The following is a 20,481-nucleotide window of genomic DNA, read 5'->3' as shown; positions in this document are numbered from 1 at the left end:
ATTAATGGGTTCCATCAGTAAAAATGATCGAAGAAAGGAATATATTTTTTAAAATCATTAAATTATCCCTTAACGAATTTCTAGAACCAACAGACGAATGTGCACCTCTTCCTTTATCCTATGTTGCAAAGATCATCGACAGTAAGGTTAATTTATTCCTGACACTTTATGCCTCGTATAAACTGATGGAGTGATGGTCATTTTATTCTATTCTTAGTAGTATGAGCCGTAGACAGTTTGGCCCTGTAAAAAATCTGTTCCGTGTTTTATCTTTCCATGCTTTTTCCGTGAATGTATCATTTTCATGGAATTAATAACCTCAAATCATGGAAATTTTCATCTCGTTAACACGGATATCCGTGAATGTATCATTTTCACGGAATTTTTACGGAAGATACGGAGAAATAATGGAAATATTCGGATAAAAATTTTTTATAGGGTGGACGAACGAAAATATAGTGAAGACATTAATATAAACACGACAAATTTCGTTCAGTTATTATAACTACGAGTAATTTTATTGAATAAAGAATTCATCCGAAAGACCTTTAAATGTGATTCTTATTGATGAAGTGAAGAATTAGTTATCCGAATTTAATTTTTACTATAAAATATGTGTTACAACTATGGAAAATTTTTCATACTGTATTTTAGTAATGAATATGATTGCATTGAGGTGCATTAAATCATATAAAAATTTATTAATATATATACGATCTTTCATGATTAGAATTTTTGGTATGAAAATTGATATGATGGTTAGATTGTTGATAAAAAATAAATTGTCTAAAGATAATTCTAAAAACGGTTAAAGCCAATACATAATAAATTTTCTTTCTTTTTTTTTTAACTAAACTAAAATCTCTCCTCTATATTTATAAATAAAGATTAATACTAATTGACTAATTCTACCGATGGAATTAGTAAAGTGTAATCAACCTGCAATGTCCTGCATCACCAAATTTCCAAGAGATCATCCCTGGTCAAAATTCCAAAATTTACTTAAAATTGACGTAAATGTCCAATTAGATTTGTCCATTAACGGTTAATTTACATGTACGTCCATTGGAAACCGTTTGTAACAATTCGTATAACGGAATTTTAAGGAACTTCCACGAGCGTTCAATGATATAATTGATATTTGATTTTTTTTTTAATACACATTCAATCCACTCAACTTATAAGTCAAAAAAACATACGTTTTGAATCAAAACTTGAATATCGTAGTGGTTATAACCGCGAAAAAGTATTACTTAAGGTCCATGGTTCAGTATCTTAAGGTGAGATATATATTATTAAAAGATCCTTAAAAAAAATTAATTTGATATATAAAATATTTTAAATTAAATTTTATATTCACTCACTAACATAAACAGGCGTCCATATTACCCAATCCTAACGGTTTATAAACGTATAAAATATACGGTTAAACTTACGGAGGGTCCGTCAGTCGACTCGTCTAAAATTACGTGTCCTAATGATATAACACTATAACATCGCAACTCATGTTACCTCTTCAGCTTCACTAAGATCAAATAAGGAATAAAATTATTATGTCGTCATGAACATCAACTTCAATATTTTTTTTTATTTACCTCAATTGTCCATGCATTGAACATCAATATTTTATTTATCTCAACTGTCCATGCGCTGAAATAGAAAACAGGATGTAACCACACCACATGGCACTGGCGCACTGCTCAACGTCAGCAAAAAATGGGGTAGCTACTTAATATTCAGGCAGCCTAATGAGTAATAACTGAAGACAAAATTTCACATCCAATTTCGTTTTTTCTAAACAAAGTTTAAAACCATTTCATTATTCAGAAACCTATTTCTATAATAAAGAACTTTTTTCCTTTCAAATAATTGAAATTCCGCCAGTTCAAGACTAATCCTATAACTTATTTAATAATAAAGGTTATAAAATTTTATTATTTCAAATAATAATTTATAAAAAAAATTTAAAAATGTTTAATATGTTACAAACGAAAATGATAAAATATATATAAAAACTGATTGATAATAGATAATCTTTTCTATAAAAGGTAAAAATTTTTAAACAAAAGAAAAAATTTTGTATTACCTATCAATGTTACATATTACTTTCCATTATGTCCGAATTAAGAAATGATCTCAAAAATCAGCAAATCAGGTATATTATAATTTTAATACTAACTTAAAATGGTATATATCAGCAGTGGCTAAAGCTTTTTCTAAACTATTTTGGGTCTTATATCATGCAAAGTTAGAACTTAAGATTATTTTTTAAAAAAAAAATCCAGAAAAATTTCTTTAAGGAACAAAAATATATATATAATAATTTTATATTTAAAGATTATAACGTAAATAATGTAAAATATTCACTTTATTTTATATAAAGTTTTGGAAAATAATGTTACTGAAAAGTAATACATGTCATGTCATAAAAAATTAGGTTCGAAGTTTTATCTCGTTTATAATTAATGCTTTATAATTGTGCAATGTTTATTCGTTTGTATTACAATGTAACTTTCAATATTTGTATTACAGAAACTTTTCAATCATTAGCTCCTTGCTTGGTTATATATGGATTAAGTATAGATAAGGATTATCATCTCATCAAGTAACTCCTATTGAAGAACTTTTAACTAATTATGGAAGCCAATACGTAATGATGAAATATAATTAAGATTATTTGAGTTAGAAAAAACAATTCAATGTCACAATTGATTATTTCCGGTTATTTTATCACATGACACTTTCAGCCACATTAATTATTAACAAAATTATCGTTATATCACGATGAACATTCTAAAAATCTATGTATCGTTAAGTAAGTAATAAATAAAAATTTTATTAATCGATTTGTAAGTTGTAACTAAACTATATTTATCTTATTAATACAAATTTACGCGAAGAGAAAAAAAAATTGATATCTAATAAAAAAAAAATTTCATCTTATAAGTATAAAAAAAAATGAAAAGTAAACTATCTATAAATTGTAATATTGATAATACTCCGCTGATAAATTATTTAAATAATTTAAAAAACATAAATTACAAATCCATTGAAATGTAGTAGTAAGGTATCCACATATTTGACATGGATTTTGAATTATAATGATGGGAGCGGGTTCTTCATATTCGTTTTCGATGGGGATTTGTTCTGCTGGATATTGACTTAAAGCATGCTTTTGGCGCCATAGTTCCTTTTCGTTTTCTGATAAAGCGTTCCACTTCTCTGACATCATCTTACTAAAAGCCGTCATCTGAATTCTAATAGGTCCGTATTCTTTCAACATCTCGTTTCTGTAAAATATAAATACACCGGCTTTTCTCTTGCTTTTTTCAATAGTGTATGGGACAAATCGAATTGATTTCATAATTTTATTTTAATTTTAAAGGAATTATAATCGTTATATATATATATATATTATTATTTTTTTTTATTTTTTATTTTTTTTTGGAACTTTTTGGCGAGGTGAAAATAAATCTAATCGTTTTTATACTTTTAGAGAACATATTCACGTATTGAATTGCGCCAAATAACGATTCAACACATACTTTGAATTTATAATACTTACGTATGTATTTTCATGCGTACAATAAATAACCGAAGTCCGAGGAATACTTCCTAAATACATTGATATTTCTTTCATTATGTACTCATGATTGATAATACACACTATTTAAATAAAAGTATGTAAGAATGATACGTGAAAGAATCGTGAAAGAATATAAAAATTTGATAATTATAACAAAAAGGAAATAATTATTACATATTTGTAAGACTATAAGAGCGATATCCGAAAGATTAAACCAAATATAAAATTTGATAATTATAAGATAAAATAAAAGCCATATTAATTTCAATGAATAAAAGTTATACAATAACGAATCATGATTTGACTTTACGGAAAAGTTTAAATTAATATACCGCTGTATTTATAGAAGTAATATATATTATTAGATAATTAAATTTATAATTAGTATAATTAGTTCATATGTATCCTAATTTGGTGAATATAAAATTTATCCTTCCATCGGCTTTAGTTTGTTTGTACAAAAAATAATTGTTTCCATTTATTTAATATATCAAATATTTCTTTTATTCAGCCAGTTGGAAATGATTGAAAAAAAAAAGTCAAAATAAGGAAATAACTGAAAGGAATAGAGTTCTAAAAAAGTTTATATAAAATTTAAGGAATACGCAAGTATTAAAATACGCGCTTAAATTCAAATATCTCTATTACAATAATTGGTTGTACGAATATGACGAATATGATCAACGATGGGTTTATTGTATGCACAGAATTCTTTATCCGCAGCACTAAAACATTAATGTGATTCTTATTACTTTGTTTTTATTTTAAATTTAGTATCTTATAGACCTACAAATAAGATTTCATTATTTCATTATTTAAATTACACAAAAAAAATATATAATATATAATTACGTAACGATATGATATTACAATTACAATTTTGTTACCCTATAAGAAATGCAGATATATTGACATTTATTACGTAATATCCATTTATTATTATAAGTATATTGCTATACCAGATACCCCCACATATATAAATATATATAATCTTATGTTACACTGATATATTGTAAGACATTCAAATACCCTAAAATATTACGTAACAAATGTCATGGCCCTTAAATAAAAAATGATACTTTTACAAAAAAAGAAACCAATTTCGGCCGAATATTTTTTTTGACGATTATCCCATATCCATTAAAGTAATCCGGCCGAACGTCTTTTTTTTTTTTTTTGATTTTTTTTTTTTGATTTTATTGGTTAAATTTTTTTTTTAAAAAAAAAAAATATTTTTTTTTTAAGAGAATCAAAAAAAGTCGTTCTGACCGGTTATTTTAACGGGTATTGAATAATCCGTCAAAATATCCGGAAAAAAAAATTATAGAAAAAAATGATTTTATCAATTAAATATTTTTTTTTTTAAAAAAAAAAAATCGTTTTTATTAATAAATTCTTCATCGGATTTACAGTGTTTTGCGCCACATTAAACGAACATATTACGAAATGAAATTTCAATAAGAAATACTAGCTCTCCTCATGCAGCTAAAAAACAGAGAAAAGTAACGCCCGCTGACTGAATCTAGCTGTTTGGATTATAAACAACCAGTAATAAATAGCATTAAATTTTATTGGTTTATCAATCAAATGTTCGAAAAGAGCATTTAATATGATATCACATGATGATCAACATACTATAAATGCCGTTGGGACAAAATTATGAAAATCGAAATTTCGAAATTTCGAAATTTTGTCAATGTGATGCTTGTACTCTAAAAAATGGTTCAGGAACGAAATTTTGATATTAAACGTCTTGGCTTTATATATATATTAACTTGATTGAATTTCTTTAGTTACAAGTTTGGTATTTTATCAATATAGTAGTTCTTTTGCATTAAAAAAATCGTTTATATAAATCACATCATTAATTATACTTTAATTAAAATTTAAAATCATTGAAACGCCAATGCCAAGAAATCTTTGATCTTTTTATATTCCTAAATAATATTCAAAATTTCAAAGCCAGTGATGTAACTCCTTTAAACATGATATATCTTTAAACAACGGAAATCTTAGTACAATTATTCTGTTATTCTGTTTAACTTACTTTATGATATATATATCACCTTAGGGGTACTATATACTTTGCTTTAAGAGGGGAATACACCAAATTTATGGGTATATGGTACACTAATATAGGTATTTTAGTCAACCAATAAGTTGAGCTGTTTGAAACATTTAATGATCATATGAATTTTCATAACGGATTATTTAAACTGGTCTAAACTCATTAATTGATTATTTTAAATCAGTTTAAAAATATCAATATCAATATACACTTCTTTGATTATGTGAATAAAACAATGCGTAGTAAAAATTTTGATAAATATAGCGCAATGTAAATAAAAAAATTGTTGATTGTTTAAATTGATCTCCCAGAGATTATCTGAGAAATTATACCTGTAAAGAAAATTATCTCTATTGTGAATGGACTATTAGTAATAAATATTAAACAATGAGAGGGTATTGCTTCAATTAATGACTGTCCTTAGATTCCAACTAGTTGTTCCAAGGGACTGGAAACGTTGCGAATTTGACAATTACAGTCAGACCTCTATGTACCGATATCCTATGTACCGATAAATTGCCTGTACCGATAAATTTTCTGTCCCCTCATTGTACTGATATTTTATATAGTTTCACGATGTAACATGTACCGATACTTTTCTATAATTACAGTAATACATAGTAAGATGTAAGGTTACACTGGTATTAATTCGGGCCAACACTAAATTTGGCCAGAGTTAACATAAAGGTTCCATTTAAATCACATGACTTTTTAATATATTAGTTTGCATAATGCTGGCAAGAATTGGATTTTGGCCCGTATTATGATTCACTAATGACAAGGATAATTTGATATACCGATATATTTTCCCAAAACAACAGTATCGGTACATAGAGGACTGACTGTACGTGTTAACGACTTGCACCTTTGTAAAAGAGACCCATGTGCAAGAAAGTATTCCATTTCTGATTTCACATAGTACGAAAACAATCATTCATCTCTAAACGCATCAACATGTTTGAGAAAATATTTTCCAGTTGATCGATGAATATTGAATTATAAATACCTAGTTAATTATGGACAATCTTTACAACATTCATGAAGGAAATTAAGCGTACTTGTCGTCTTTATCGAAAAATCGAAGAAAACTCTAAGGAATTTGTGATAGATGTCTTCATCAGCAAAATATTGTGAAAAAATGTTAAGTTCTCAGATAAAGATTGTTACTCTATAATTCTTTGAAAGGTGGAAATCTATAATAGTGATAATGAGGATTTTCAATCAGAGACTGGATATTGCCCAAAACTTGTTCTAAAATACACTGAAAATGTGAATATTTGAGGACCGATAGTGATTTTTGGCAGGAACAGCCTTCTACTGATTTTACACATTTCATTATCGATTTGACCCTAGTTCTACAAAGAATGTGTGTCATTTAATAAGAAAATCGTATTTTAACAATTTTGGTTAAAGACTCTGATGAAGGTGGTAGTCCTGAACGGAAAGAAATTAATAAAAAGGAAGGTAGCTACTAGCTCATCTACAGGTATTTATGTTTTATCAATAGTCGCATTGAAAAATGCAGGAGCTAGTGGCTTAGAAACATCTCAATCCAATGATCCCACTTCTAAGAATAACACAAGTAGATGCCTTAACGCTAATTGAGTTTACGTGATATGTAGTATTAAGCCAACCGATGTTACACTAAGGCAGTCTAATTATACGATAACAGATACATCAAAGAGAGCAGTATTATATGTTACAAACGAAATATCAAAGAGCAAATCGATGAACATATATTTCGAACAAAAAGGAATACAAGGTAGATGCTTTTGTTGTTTTGAATGATAATCATAATCCATTTAATTGTAAGATAAGACCCAAACATCATTCTATAAGACCTTTCTTGAAGAAAATTTTCCAGATTTAGAATGGCTATTAATTTATGAAAGTAATCAGATAAAGAAAGTTCATCATCGTTCAGCTCTACCAGTCGGTCATGGGCCATCCCTTCATTCAAATTCTTCAAAAATTTCTCGTAAAATTCTATCAACTTCATCATCATGAGTCTTTACATGATTTCGTAGTGATGAACGACGACTAAAATTTCTTCCACAAGTTGAACACGTATAGCTTGTCATTTTTCAACGTTAATTTTAAAATAGAATAAAATGTATAAAATGTATGATATGAGTTGCTTGGGTAGGTTTATAACTTTATATAAAGCGGTGATTTCTCCATATACTAATGATGTAAGTTTATATAAGTTTTTTAATTACTTTACACTTTAACAGTTAACACTTTTTAACAATATCAGGAGAAAGCCCAATTGATCAAAGATATTTTCAAATCAAATTGATCAACTGGTTAATTTAATCAATCACTCTTAAAATAAATTAACGAATTGATTAAACTTCATATTATGGCGTAAAAAAATAATAAAAGAGTCAAGAAACATCAAAATCTTTTATTTTTTCCTCCCAAATTGCTTTGAAAATGAGTGATCCGGTTAACTATAATAACCTGAGACGTCCAAAACCAAAATCGACCAAGGGTGAAAAAGTAATTATATATTGTTTGTAAATCATATTTATTTTCATGTCTGTTAACTCTCGTTATATACTCCTTTAGACTCAAAAAAAACAAGACCGTTCAACTGATACTGACGATGGATTATTTGATAAATCTAATAAGAAAACTAAGATCCAAAAGTTCACCAATGATGATACCTATTTGCAAACACTTAGTAAAAATCCGAGTAGTATCATTAATGTATATAGCAATAAAACAACAACTCAACCAACGATTCAATCAACGGCAAGTTATATTTTTATTGTTATCATTTATTTTTATTATTTTAATGTATTCATCGTGTATTTTCATTAGGTGTCAGCGTCAACATCGACAACGGAGTCAACGTCGACAATGGCATCAACGTCAACAACGGTACCCAAGGATCCCGTTGAATGTAAGACTTAATTTACACCAGTAGTTCAGTATTTATCTCGTATTTATTAATACAGTATGTTATTCTACTTTATTAGCTAATTATACACAAGAATTATTAAAATTAATCAAAATTGCTCAGAGCAATTCGTCGAGAATCAAGAATATTATGGATAAACAAGAAAAATTTGAGGATAAATTTGACAAGAAAATAAATGAGCAGAATACTCTAATATCAGACATTTTAACGTTGCTAAAGGATCGTGAACCCGGGAAAATCAAAGGTCGGGATAAACCAAAAAAAGATAGTGACTTTTATCAAGTAAATATAAATTGGTTATTATTATTTCTACATTATTTATATTCGCTTGTAATTAATTACTTGTTTTACAGGACGTGGTCAGAAAGCTTGCTTATGAAATATTTCATGAGCATAAGCAAGTGACCGAAGAACAAATGAAAACACGTATTAAAGAAAAATTGGACGCCGATGAACAATGTGTTAGTATTCTCCAGAAATCTGAAGTAAAGGGTTTGACATTTGACAAGTTGTGGGATAAAAAAATTAAGACTGCTGTGAGTAATGTTTCAATTTGTATCATATGATTGTATTAGTTAACAAAGATGTACTAATCTAGTAAACCAATTAGCTGCTTGGCGCAATCCGTTCAAAAAGAGGTTACTATGTTAGACGTGTTAAGAATGGTCTATGGTCCATATTCGGTATAAACCGAATCAAACCATTTAGAGATAACTTTACGAAACACCAGATGAAAGAATGAAAACAGCATCCAAATACGCAAAAAGTTTATGAGGATCTTTACAAATCAAGTGATGCCGAGAATGAAGATGCAGATACATATTTAACACTCATTATTAAATCCGTTTTTACGTCCGAAAAAGAACGTACAGCTTCAAACGGAGTGTGGGTTCAATCAGTTCTTGAAACTATATTTGATATCAATCATCTTTCCGCGAAAATCGATACAGACGTTGTGGATACGTGGACTGGCACGGAAATGGTGAATACTGAATAAATTTATATGATAATTTTAAAGTTAATTACTAATGTTTAAAATATCTTTATATTCAGGATTCGAATGGTGACAATGCTGACGAATCCGCAGAATATTCGCCGACACCACTTTACCTTTGGACGAAGACGAATAATCTTTAATTTCAACGTTAATGATTTATTCCAATTAAATAATTTTAGTATTGCTTAATTTAGTTAGTAAATAAATGTGGTTTTCAACTAATTATGCGCATTTGTTCAACTATTTATGTGTTAAATTAACGATTTTTTTACTGTTGATGGCTACCGTTGTTTTACTGTATGTGTTGCTCTACGCTTAAATTTGTGTTGTTTTACACGTTTTTAAATGGCGTCAGTTTACAAAGGGTTTGTTGCTCAACACTTTTTGGCGTTGAGCAACACATGGCGTCGTTCAACACATTATACGCCCGCCCAAAACTTCCTGATGAACGGATGCAAAAAATTCTTGATGATCAGGAAAATTTTACGGGCGGAGGAATAGCAAAATTATTATAATTAATCTTTCTAATTCAATTGTTAATCATTTTTAAGATTAAAAATATCTATCATGGGGTAGCCTCTTGGTAGTTGGTAATTACTGCTAACGAAGAGGAGAAAAGGTTTTTATTCCTGACTGCGTTCTAAGAAAGAATTTGCAGTTCTCTAAACACCACCGCCACAAAAATGCCTTATAATTATTTTTTCATTAGACGTGATGTAGAATATACAGTCAAAGCTCGTTATAGTGAATCTCGTTATAGTGAACATTAAGTAAAATCGCGTTATAGTGACCTATTGATTTTTTTCCTTATAATTAATTTCTCTCGATATAGTGAATTTTCTTAATAAATCTCGTTATAGTGAAAAAAAGGGAAAAAATTACATAGTGGAACGGAAAGTTCACTATAACGAGCTTTGACTGTAGTATGTTGCGGATCATAAATCATAAATGTTAGGCGATACGTCCATTTTTTTGTGTCAGTTTATCGGTTTATCCCGATATAAGTACGTAGTATCATCTATACGTAACACATTTTTTAGCACAAATTTGTCCAAACATTAAAAGTTTTTTTATTGATTATCTGATTATCTCTTAATCTGTCGCTTTAAACTACAGGAATCCGGGTATAACTTAAAGTAACGTGTCTAGGAATCATTATAATCATTCTAACCCAACAGTGTCGGGCAAACGTCCTGTCGGGAAAATGGATTTCGGGATTTTGTCCGACATCGCGGTGGATGCACTTACCCTTTCTATTTGGTTGCCGCTTTTATGTTTCTAAAGAAATTAACAGATGGTGCCAATTAACGTGATCACATGGTTCGTTTATAATAAAAAAAATGAAATAATACCTTGCGTTATTATAAAAAATATTACAACTTAAGTAGAGTTCTCCTGCACTTTGTATCGTGCATCCATCAATACTAAAGTTTCAGGCAGTTTCTCCATGCGCGTAGGTAATTACTTAAAATCGGTTTTATGAATAAAGAACAAAGAGACGCAATCATATCGGCATATGACAAAAAAACTCAATGCACAATTTTACAACTATGATGAAAAAACCATAGAAGAACAAGTAACCATATATTTAAACAAAATTAACTTACGATCCATATTCAAAACACATCTTAGACAACGAAATAAAACAACTTTTTTCACAATACGGACAAGTTAAAAGGATTATATTAATAGAAACAACCTTATTTTGACAAACAAACGGGTCAAAATGTTACACCAAGACTTAATATATTCTACGTTGAGTTCATGTCTTATAAAGAAGCTTAACAATTTTTTGAAAAAGATATACGGAGCATTAAAATAGAAATTTTTTCCTACGCATCCTCCCTGCAGATAAAAAATTCGATCAATTCGTGGAAAGAAATAAGTATACGTATCATCTCACAGGCCTAATACTTCAGTTATGGACTTAGAACCTCTTCTCAAGAGATCAAAACGCAAAAACCTGCACTATCTTACGCCGTCAAAGTATATAACAAATTACCTAGCCCGTAGAGTATTGACTCATCACAAACAATGAACGCTCAAAATTCAAACGACGCCAGAAAAACTGGTTACGGAGAGTCAAGAAGCGCAATAAAAAGAAGAAAAAGCTTCCCCCTTTACCACCTGGTATTTCGGGCGACCCACGCTACTACCGTGATACTTACTCTTCGACTCAAAGTCAGACGTCGTTTCGACGTCAGTAATATACCTCGTTATAACTATGGATATACTCGAGCGCTGAATAATAGAAAACACTACCTCCAAAATTGTTCCATTATGATAGTGGAAGACGTCTCATTGAAAGCTAACGCTCAAAACAAATATTATGTTTCCAAACAGGACCAAGATATATCAACGATCCGAACGTATATTTACGTCGAACGCCTCCTCCCGATATCGACAATGTCAGATAATTCCTACATTTCTGCGCCGAATCGGTGGTTACCGTCATTTATCCGCCTACTCCGGTACATGATTAGCCAATTTTTTTTTCTTTTAGTATCCCTTTTATTTTATGGACCTCTATAAGAATGATTATTCTATACCTGACAGTATTTACGTATAGTACCATTTGATGATACGGACTTCTAGTTTAGTTTGTCCTTTTTGGTTATTTGTTCGCCTCTCTACTAGCTAAGTTGTCTTTTTTATTTAGACTAATAGCGTAGCCTCTATTTTTTCTAGTGTTTCTTATCGAAGGACGAAGGGCGAGTCTCGAATGGGAGGGATCATTTTAAATTAGATAGTTTATTTATGCCTTTATTGTACAATTACTATTATTGTAAATGACCGTGGTAACCAACCTTTTAGAAATAAAATAAAAACAACACATTGCTATGTCAAACGTGTAGGAATCCTAACATGAAAGCAGAGGTTGTCCATTACAAATGCATTTAAAAAATTTACAATAGAAATGAAAATTCAACACCATCACTCAAACGAACAAATAACGCTCACGACAACGTATTTCCTTTTGGACGTGCAACTTATTACAACAAACCACCAGTTAACAACAATATTAATCACAATATAGAACGAATCCTAGATACAAATATGAAAATAATCTAACCAGATTCGATAATCACATACTCATTCAACCCTAACTTCATATAATGCTCAAACGCAGGATAACGGACAATTAAAAAATGAAATCAAAAATCTCAGAACCACAACTCAGAAGCAACAGGAAGAAATTAATAAACTTAAAGAAGGAATGAAAATAGTTCAAGAAAGCTTCCAGAAAATTACTATCGAGAAGAAAATTCACGATATCTGATATTGATGAAAGTATTGCTATCATACCTGAAATGAATAATAATCAAAACACTATCTATTCAGTCATTAAAGAAATTAATAAACAAAATAGACTACAATCACTATAATCATCATCAAAACCAACATCAAATCTTTAGTATTCAAGACGAAATTGGTTCAACTTCATCTAACGACACTTGTCATCTCAATTCACGCGACTCCGAATCAAGAATATATTAACTAATCTAACGTCAACGATACTAATATAGATAAACAGAACGTCAATACAGAAATATATGAAAGTTCTATAATCATAACTGACAGATAGAAATACACCAATCCCAACTCAACAGATTTATCATACATGGCAATACACCTTCGCGCCCGTTTAACTACAATTCTGACAACGATGACAATATGAACGAAGACTTATATACACCCTCAAACGGTAACAGACAACAAAGAGGTTTTTCAGGAACCTTTTGGGGCAATAACAACCAATGATTCATCTATTTCTTTTGGTCAAAAAGAAATTTTTCCTGACACTATTTGATACTCCCTTTTGATTAACAATCCAATCAAGATTTAATATACACGTCGAAATTTTACTTACAATTTTCATAATGACAGTACAACTACCGGAACCTTGATAGAACGGAACATAAGTAAAGTCTTGATATATGTCTGGAACGGATTATCATAATCTATAATTAATTTACCCTCGATATAACGGATTTTTGATAAATTTTACTAATGGAACGGATGGTTCCATTATATCGAATTTCACTGTGTACAAGATTTGATAGATTTCTCCTCCCCTTTACATGAATTCCCGTTTATTAATTTTTCTACACATAACTCTGAGGTTCTCTTACATCAAAAATGTCCGAAATTATAGAATTCATGGTTGAAACAATTGACACCTTTTTCATGCATGTGAAACCAATCTAATAGACTACAAAAATAATGAACACGATAAATACACTCAATCACCTTATCAGCTTATCTACACTCACTAACAAAACAAAAATTCTTTTATCATTAATAAGTTAATAACCCTAGTATGGACAAAAGTGGTAATGGTAATCATTATTATCCCTGGTCGAATCACATTTTTTTTAAAAGAATTCAACTTCACGTCATGGCCTTATATATTTACAATAATTCAGTCAATCATCATTTTATTGTTATGGAAGACTTTAATTATAACCCTATCACACACAAATACCTAACGAACCTTCTATGTCAAATAACAATCAACCATTGCATACCAAATACGACAAATTCACATTATCTTTACTCAAACAACACAAAATGATAGATACAGTACAGTCCGAAAATACAATCCTTCAATATCTTTCACATGGTCCAACACCCAAAATCACCTATCATATATCAACATGATATAATTTACAACATGATATACTTTATGTTTCACAAAATTTATACATTTAACTTTATTCGCAAACACTTCGACACCAAACTATTCCTCCGATCAAATTATATCGACACAAAAACTAATACCAAAAACAAAATTTACTCTGAAGTTAATAATAATATTAACAAATTGAGACATAATCTAAAAATCAATTACAAACAAACCAATGAAAAAAATTGGACAGATTTCTGCAATTTTCTAGTTATTGAATATAACGAACGTAATACCAACATAGACCAGGAACTAAAGAATTCGAAAACATACAACAATCTATAATTTCAGCAATAAAACGAGCAAAATTTCTCATTTATAGAAACAACAATCAAACTGAACATTGTTACCCACATGCTAGATTCTCTAATGTACGATAACAGAGAAAATTTTTGGAACTACAAAATCTTAAACATCTTAGACGTATCACTAATTCCTTTTCAATCAATTTGAATAATCGTATTTGAAAACTGTGTTGCAAGTCAAATTAGAATCTGAAAAAGAACGTTTCAAAATTAATAAAATAAAACAATCTATTCAGGCGAGAGAAGATAATTTGAAAACTAATCAAACGAAATTGTTAAATTCACTACTGGACAGAAAATCTAAAAAAATTACTTTAGACATATATGAAGAAGTTAATGGAGAACTCATTTTCACTATTGACAAAGATGAAATCGAAAAACAATAAACCATTTAAAAAATACAGGTTTAGATACTGAATCGAAATCAAAATACGATTAACAGAAACCGTTACATGAACCATGGACGTCAATTTACGAACAAAAGACTAATATACCAGAAAGAGAAAGTTCTCGATTAGGACTAAGTATTACTCTGGACGAACTAATTAATAATATCAAAGATATACCAACAAACAAGCGCCGCTGGTCCATCCAACATCAGCTATGAAATTATCAAACATTTACCATCAAATTTCTTACCAATTGTCCTTAACTTATTCAACCACATTATTACTAATAACCACCTACCTAAACAATTCAAATTAGCCATCCCGAAACCGACCTGGTGGAATTTTGACATTAAACATACTCGTCCAATCATTTTACTAGATTGTTACAGAAAGCTCCTTGTTAAAATATAAATGCGAGACTTAATTTTTACCTGAGCAACAACCAATAACAACCAAGCAGAAGTACAAGGTTCATCTACTGGAGAAATTATTTTATCTATACAAACAATTATCGAACATCAAAAATCCCATAAACAACCACTTTATATCCTACTACAGGATTTAAGTAAGGCGTATGATAGAGTGGATATACCCCTTCTCAAACGTGCACTACATAGAATATTAGAATATGCATCCTAATAGCATCACAAATTTTCTTATTAATCTTTTTTCTAATCAGAAAAATTAAATTATTCTACAAGATTCTTTATCAGAACCTTCCTTACGATATGGAAATAGGAATCATACAATCTCACCATTATTATGGGTAATATACTACGACCCTATGTTCGAAGGTATTAATAATACAAATTATGGAGGATACACAATGACTGCAACAATGCCAAAAAACATCTACGACCCATTAGACTCTCATACACTAACTGTCAACACTAAACTTCTTGGTTACCTAGACGATACTACCTGGTTCTCAAATTCTTTAGACAATTTAACCGCCCATTTAGAAATAGCTGACGATTTTTACAACCTAGCTAACACCAAACTTTTAACTAACGACAAACAATTATTGACACATACAACACATCCTTTCGTTTCAGACAAGATTTAATCGATATAGGAGTATATATTAATGTAGACAATTCTCATCAATATACGATTAATAAGATCAAACGAATGCTCTCATATTTATTTATTGTTTAAAAAAGAAAATGTATTAAGTAATTTACGTGATTAACAAAGTCCTTTCCCACAAATAGAATATTTATGTCATATTACGTTCTGTTTTTCGTTCATCCTTATCTTTACCCAAAAATTTTTATAATTCAATGTTACATCATCAAATTTACCCTAATATCAACATTTTTGATTACCAAATACGAGCTCAGGCTTCATTATTTAACGCGTAATGCAATTCTCAAATATTATTAAATTCCTTATTTTATCGTCACAATTTAAATTATGGTCCCCCGATATTCAATTAACTTATCTTTTTTTCTTCCCCCGTTAAAAATTTTAATAGAATAGAATCTTTAATGTGTATTTTTCAATATTATTCGTATCTTTTCATTTAATTTTGCTTTTAATACTAAAGGTAGTCAAATCATTTATGCAATTTTCTTACTGACCCAAAAAAATTTTTCTTATATCAATTGAAAAACTGAGGCATCATGTTTTTAGACCAAATCATTCCTGTTAATGGACATTTTTTATTAAAATGAAAAGAAATTAAACAACCTTTACGATCTAAAAAAGGTAGACAACCTGACTGGTACAAATTTTTTACTAGATAACATTATCCTCAATCGTCATCCTTACGACTTAATTTCACAATTGACACACCTATTATACAAAATCCACGAGTCAAATGACCAACATCTGAATATCCTTACACATGTAGAAATTTTAATACCTGGCTAGCTTTTTGGTCCGAAATCATTACTTGACATTGTTTATGGCAGAATTTTATCCAAAACAAATTATCCAAATCATACTCCTATGGGCTATGGGATACATCGAACATTATATAAACGACCATAATACACCGATTCAACACAACCTGACACCCAAATCAAGAGACACAAAATTAATACCGTGCCCAGGTTGCAAACTTCATAATTCGTATTATACAGCCCTCAATGTGTAATTTCTGTCCCGTTAGCTAAATCCTTTTCCATCAAGATGAAACCTTTACCTAACATAAGATATAGAACCAACAGATCTCGTATATTAAGTACACCACACATCAAGAATAGAGAATTAGCTTACAATGGCAAAACAACAAACACATTCAAGAACCGATTATACCAACACAATCTGTCAATGACCAATCTCTTATAGACCAGATCACTTCACACAATCGTTGATTAATTAATAAATCTTATTACCAACCTCCTTAGTCATCAACAATTTTATGAATACGTTAATAAAATATCCTCTTATACAGAATTACATTTCTTTTCAGATGGTTCACTTACCAAAGATCTGGATCAGAACATGAGCCAAATGGGATTCGGCCGGATATTATCTTCTCTGACTGATATCAATCTTTCACACAATGGTTCGCTTGAGCATTGGGTTAGTTCAACTCGCGCCGAATCTTTTGCCATATTTTGATCTTTTGCCGTATTTTGATACGAAATAGTACCGTCTATATTCATACTTTCAATTCTTTATAATCACACAAACGTCGATTTCAGAAATTAATAATTTTTTGACCTGGCAAGCCATCAAACACATTATCGAACAATTACGTTTAAGTTTCGCTGGTAAAGGTGCAAGCACATTCAGGAATTGAACAAAACGAGACGGCTGATTTACTTGCTAAAGAAGGTTCGCTTATTACTCCATGCACGTCAATCAATAAAAAAGGCCTATACATGCATCTCTGCACCCTATAATTCAACAAAGAATCAGTTTACTATTAATAGAAACATAAGAAAAACTCTCAAAAACCATTAAATTACATACGTTTCGAACACCATTTATCTCACAAATCATTAAAGATCATCAAAGATTTCAATTTAAATAACGTTATCGATTGGAAATATACCCAGATATGGATGTTATACAATCAGTTTGACCGTCCGACGAGTCTGAAATTGAGTAAATTCAATAGTTGGAAAATGAAAACTTCTAGCAACAATTTACCGACATTTGATATCCTTAATCTTAATTTCCCAGGTTTATTATAAGGCCTTTCCAAATGAGTGTTTTTTTTTTGCGACAAAGATAATGAAACAAATGAATACTTACAGTCCTGTGGAGAAGTTATTAAACTTTTAATTCCTATTTTCAGAAAACTAGGACATTGTTATGTGCCTAATGCTGATCATCCGGAAGCTGTTTTTAAAGAAAGTTTCAGCCGTTGTGAACACTTCAATTGATGCGACCAAGACATACCCACAATCCAAGCAGTATCCAATCCAACAAACATTTATTTAACCATAATCTTTGAATAAAATAAAAATAAAACATGAACTCAAATCTTAAACCTCGATATGACAGAATTGAGACTATAACGATAATAAATTGTTTATATATCAGACTCGATATACCAGATTATTGATGTCGAATTTCATTGTACAATTTTTTTTCGCCGCTTTATCTACAGCTTCAAATCCACAAATCTACTTACATTCGATTTTTAGATTATTAAAAATTTTTTAATAATGGCGGCTTTGTACTGCGCCAAGAAGACAATTTGGTGAGTATTATCTCCTTTATTACAAAGTATTTTCCTTTAACCAAATCATGACAACGTTTCTTGAGAACAATAACGGAGTTTGCTTTGAAAAAAAAAAAACCTCCTAGTCGATCCTGAAGATATTATATCATGATATCAGTTTTTCAAGAACCAAATATTGATGAGCCAACATGGCAAAATTTAATTTCCAATAAGAGATCCTTAATCGTTGTCTATAGAAATAAAAACTAGTGAGTATATCTTGATCTAGTAAAGATACTTGGATATGTTAATTTAAACTTTTATAATTGTAGATCCATGCCCAGGCGTAAAAGTTGTTAATGCGACAAATGATATCTGCCATATTATTGGTAAGATGTATGATGTCCTCTATGGACTTGAGCGTTACGGACACACTTATAATACATTAATGAATTAATATGTCTCATTGCCATCCCATAAACTGCGATTTTATTAGTCAATCGACTCCATACAACACTGTTACAGTGCAAATGAGAATATAATTTTGGAAAAGAACTATATTGCTGTTCGGCTGTAGATTTTCGTTATAGTCCCTTAAAATCACATCAGCTATATCAAGATTAAACCAAAATTTACAAGATGCTCTTGAACTTTTACAAACTGTTAATCAGTCGAGAGATTTTACTGAAGCATATGATTATGCGCATATTGTGTATATGGAATTTAACAAATGACATAATTATTTAATATTTATAAAATAAATAAACCCAAACAAATAAAAATATTTTATTATTTCTAATCTCTGATTTAAATTTGAGAAGTATATTTATAAGAAATAAAATATTTGCTGTAAAGAATCTAATTAATAACAGATTTCATGCTCAAATTCTCATTCCTTACATTTCGCGAGCTTTACTTAACATCATGACAGCATCTGTCCCTTTATATACATCACAAGTTGTTTCCCAAAGAAGTTTATCCTCTCTTCCTCGGTTAAATGATCTTTTGGCGCTTCAGGTAAATTATCATAGTTATTAGGATCATAATTGGCAAAATCTTCCTTTATCCTTTCCTCCATCAACGTCGAAATAGCATCTACCCCTTTAAAATATAATTTCAAACCTTCTTCTCTCTGGTCATAACTTATAGACAAAGAGTTCTTTGTGTCCAGCTACCTTTCTTAAACCGTATTGGCGGCATTCTAATTAACGTTCCTTTGACGAGAACATCACGATAGACTTCACCGCTATCTTTTTTTAACAAGAAAAGAAAATATGTTAGGCCAGTTAGGGTAAACATGTTACATTTTAAATAGAGGAAAGAATTATGATAAGAATACCTGAATTCAATTTTCTATTTCACTATCACCTGTAAAGTCCTTATGGTTGTTAATCAAGTGTTGACTTAGTGCAACAGGAGTATCAGGAGTATCAAATCGGGTATAGCTACAAATTGGACACTAAATATTAAAGAAAAAAGTTAATATGGTCGTTCCAATACCCACAATGTAATGTAACGGATAAAATAGTTTTTTGAGTCAACCTTAATGAATGTGCTTACGTAAATGTTCTGTAAGATACGGTAATAGCCTATTATTAATTTTTACAGTATCGCAAAGCCAAAAAATACTTGACAAATTTTTTATACCTTCTAACATAATATTATTATTATGAGATTTCTTGTAACCTTCCGCACGGACATATGTAAATAAGATTGCCTGGAGGAGATTTATTGCAAGAATTAATGTCGTATTTAGCGACGTGTTTTCTGAGTTCCTTCACAGTTTCGAAATATTGTGATTTTGAATGAGCATCTAACCATTTGCAGACAAATGGCATTGGATTAGTACTTTCAGACATGGTAGCGTGGTAGATGTTTCCAGTTTGTATAATTAAAATCAC

At 29.9% G+C, this 20,481-nt stretch overlaps 5 protein-coding genes across 5 annotated transcripts; 3 read left to right on the top strand and 2 right to left on the bottom strand.

Moving 5' to 3' along the window:
* Window positions 1-2,974: 2,974 nt before the first annotated feature.
* OCT59_005059 (uncharacterized protein) lies at window positions 2,975-3,364 on the bottom strand (the record flags this gene model as incomplete). Its single annotated transcript, XM_025324490.1, has 1 exon — window positions 2,975-3,364. One exon carries the CDS (start codon window positions 3,362-3,364, stop codon window positions 2,975-2,977), a length of 390 nt encoding a protein of 129 aa, XP_025185887.1.
* Window positions 3,365-7,073: 3,709 nt separating this feature from the next.
* Window positions 7,074-7,661, top strand: OCT59_005058 (uncharacterized protein; the record flags this gene model as incomplete). The annotated part of the gene is made up of 3 exons (XM_066138138.1): window positions 7,074-7,236; window positions 7,327-7,416; window positions 7,468-7,661. 3 exons carry the CDS (start codon window positions 7,074-7,076, stop codon window positions 7,659-7,661), a joined length of 447 nt encoding a protein of 148 aa, XP_065997317.1.
* Window positions 7,662-8,090: 429 nt separating this feature from the next.
* OCT59_005057 (uncharacterized protein) lies at window positions 8,091-9,717 on the top strand (the record flags this gene model as incomplete). Its single annotated transcript, XM_066138137.1, has 8 exons — window positions 8,091-8,156; window positions 8,226-8,366; window positions 8,481-8,562; window positions 8,639-8,862; window positions 8,934-9,116; window positions 9,191-9,263; window positions 9,348-9,562; window positions 9,634-9,717. The coding sequence occupies 8 exons, from the start codon at window positions 8,091-8,093 to the stop codon at window positions 9,715-9,717; spliced, it is 1,068 nt and encodes a 355-aa protein (XP_065997316.1).
* A 6,025-nt stretch (window positions 9,718-15,742) lies between these two features.
* On the top strand, window positions 15,743-16,024 carry OCT59_005056 (uncharacterized protein; the record flags this gene model as incomplete). Its single annotated transcript, XM_066138136.1, has 1 exon — window positions 15,743-16,024. The coding sequence occupies one exon, from the start codon at window positions 15,743-15,745 to the stop codon at window positions 16,022-16,024; it is 282 nt and encodes a 93-aa protein (XP_065997315.1).
* A 3,478-nt stretch (window positions 16,025-19,502) lies between these two features.
* Window positions 19,503-20,439, bottom strand: OCT59_005055 (uncharacterized protein; the record flags this gene model as incomplete). Its single annotated transcript, XM_066138133.1, has 7 exons — window positions 19,503-19,681; window positions 19,756-19,830; window positions 19,920-19,933; window positions 20,030-20,039; window positions 20,141-20,149; window positions 20,228-20,297; window positions 20,362-20,439. 7 exons carry the CDS (start codon window positions 20,437-20,439, stop codon window positions 19,503-19,505), a joined length of 435 nt encoding a protein of 144 aa, XP_065997314.1.
* Window positions 20,440-20,481: the final 42 nt, after the last annotated feature.

Source organism: Rhizophagus irregularis, chromosome 13 (assembly GCF_026210795.1).
Source record: "Rhizophagus irregularis chromosome 13, complete sequence".
NCBI classification, from domain to species: Eukaryota; Fungi; Glomeromycota; class Glomeromycetes; order Glomerales; family Glomeraceae; genus Rhizophagus; species Rhizophagus irregularis.
The sequence above is the reverse complement of the archived record's forward strand: the minus strand, read 5'-3'. Positions and strand labels throughout refer to the sequence as shown.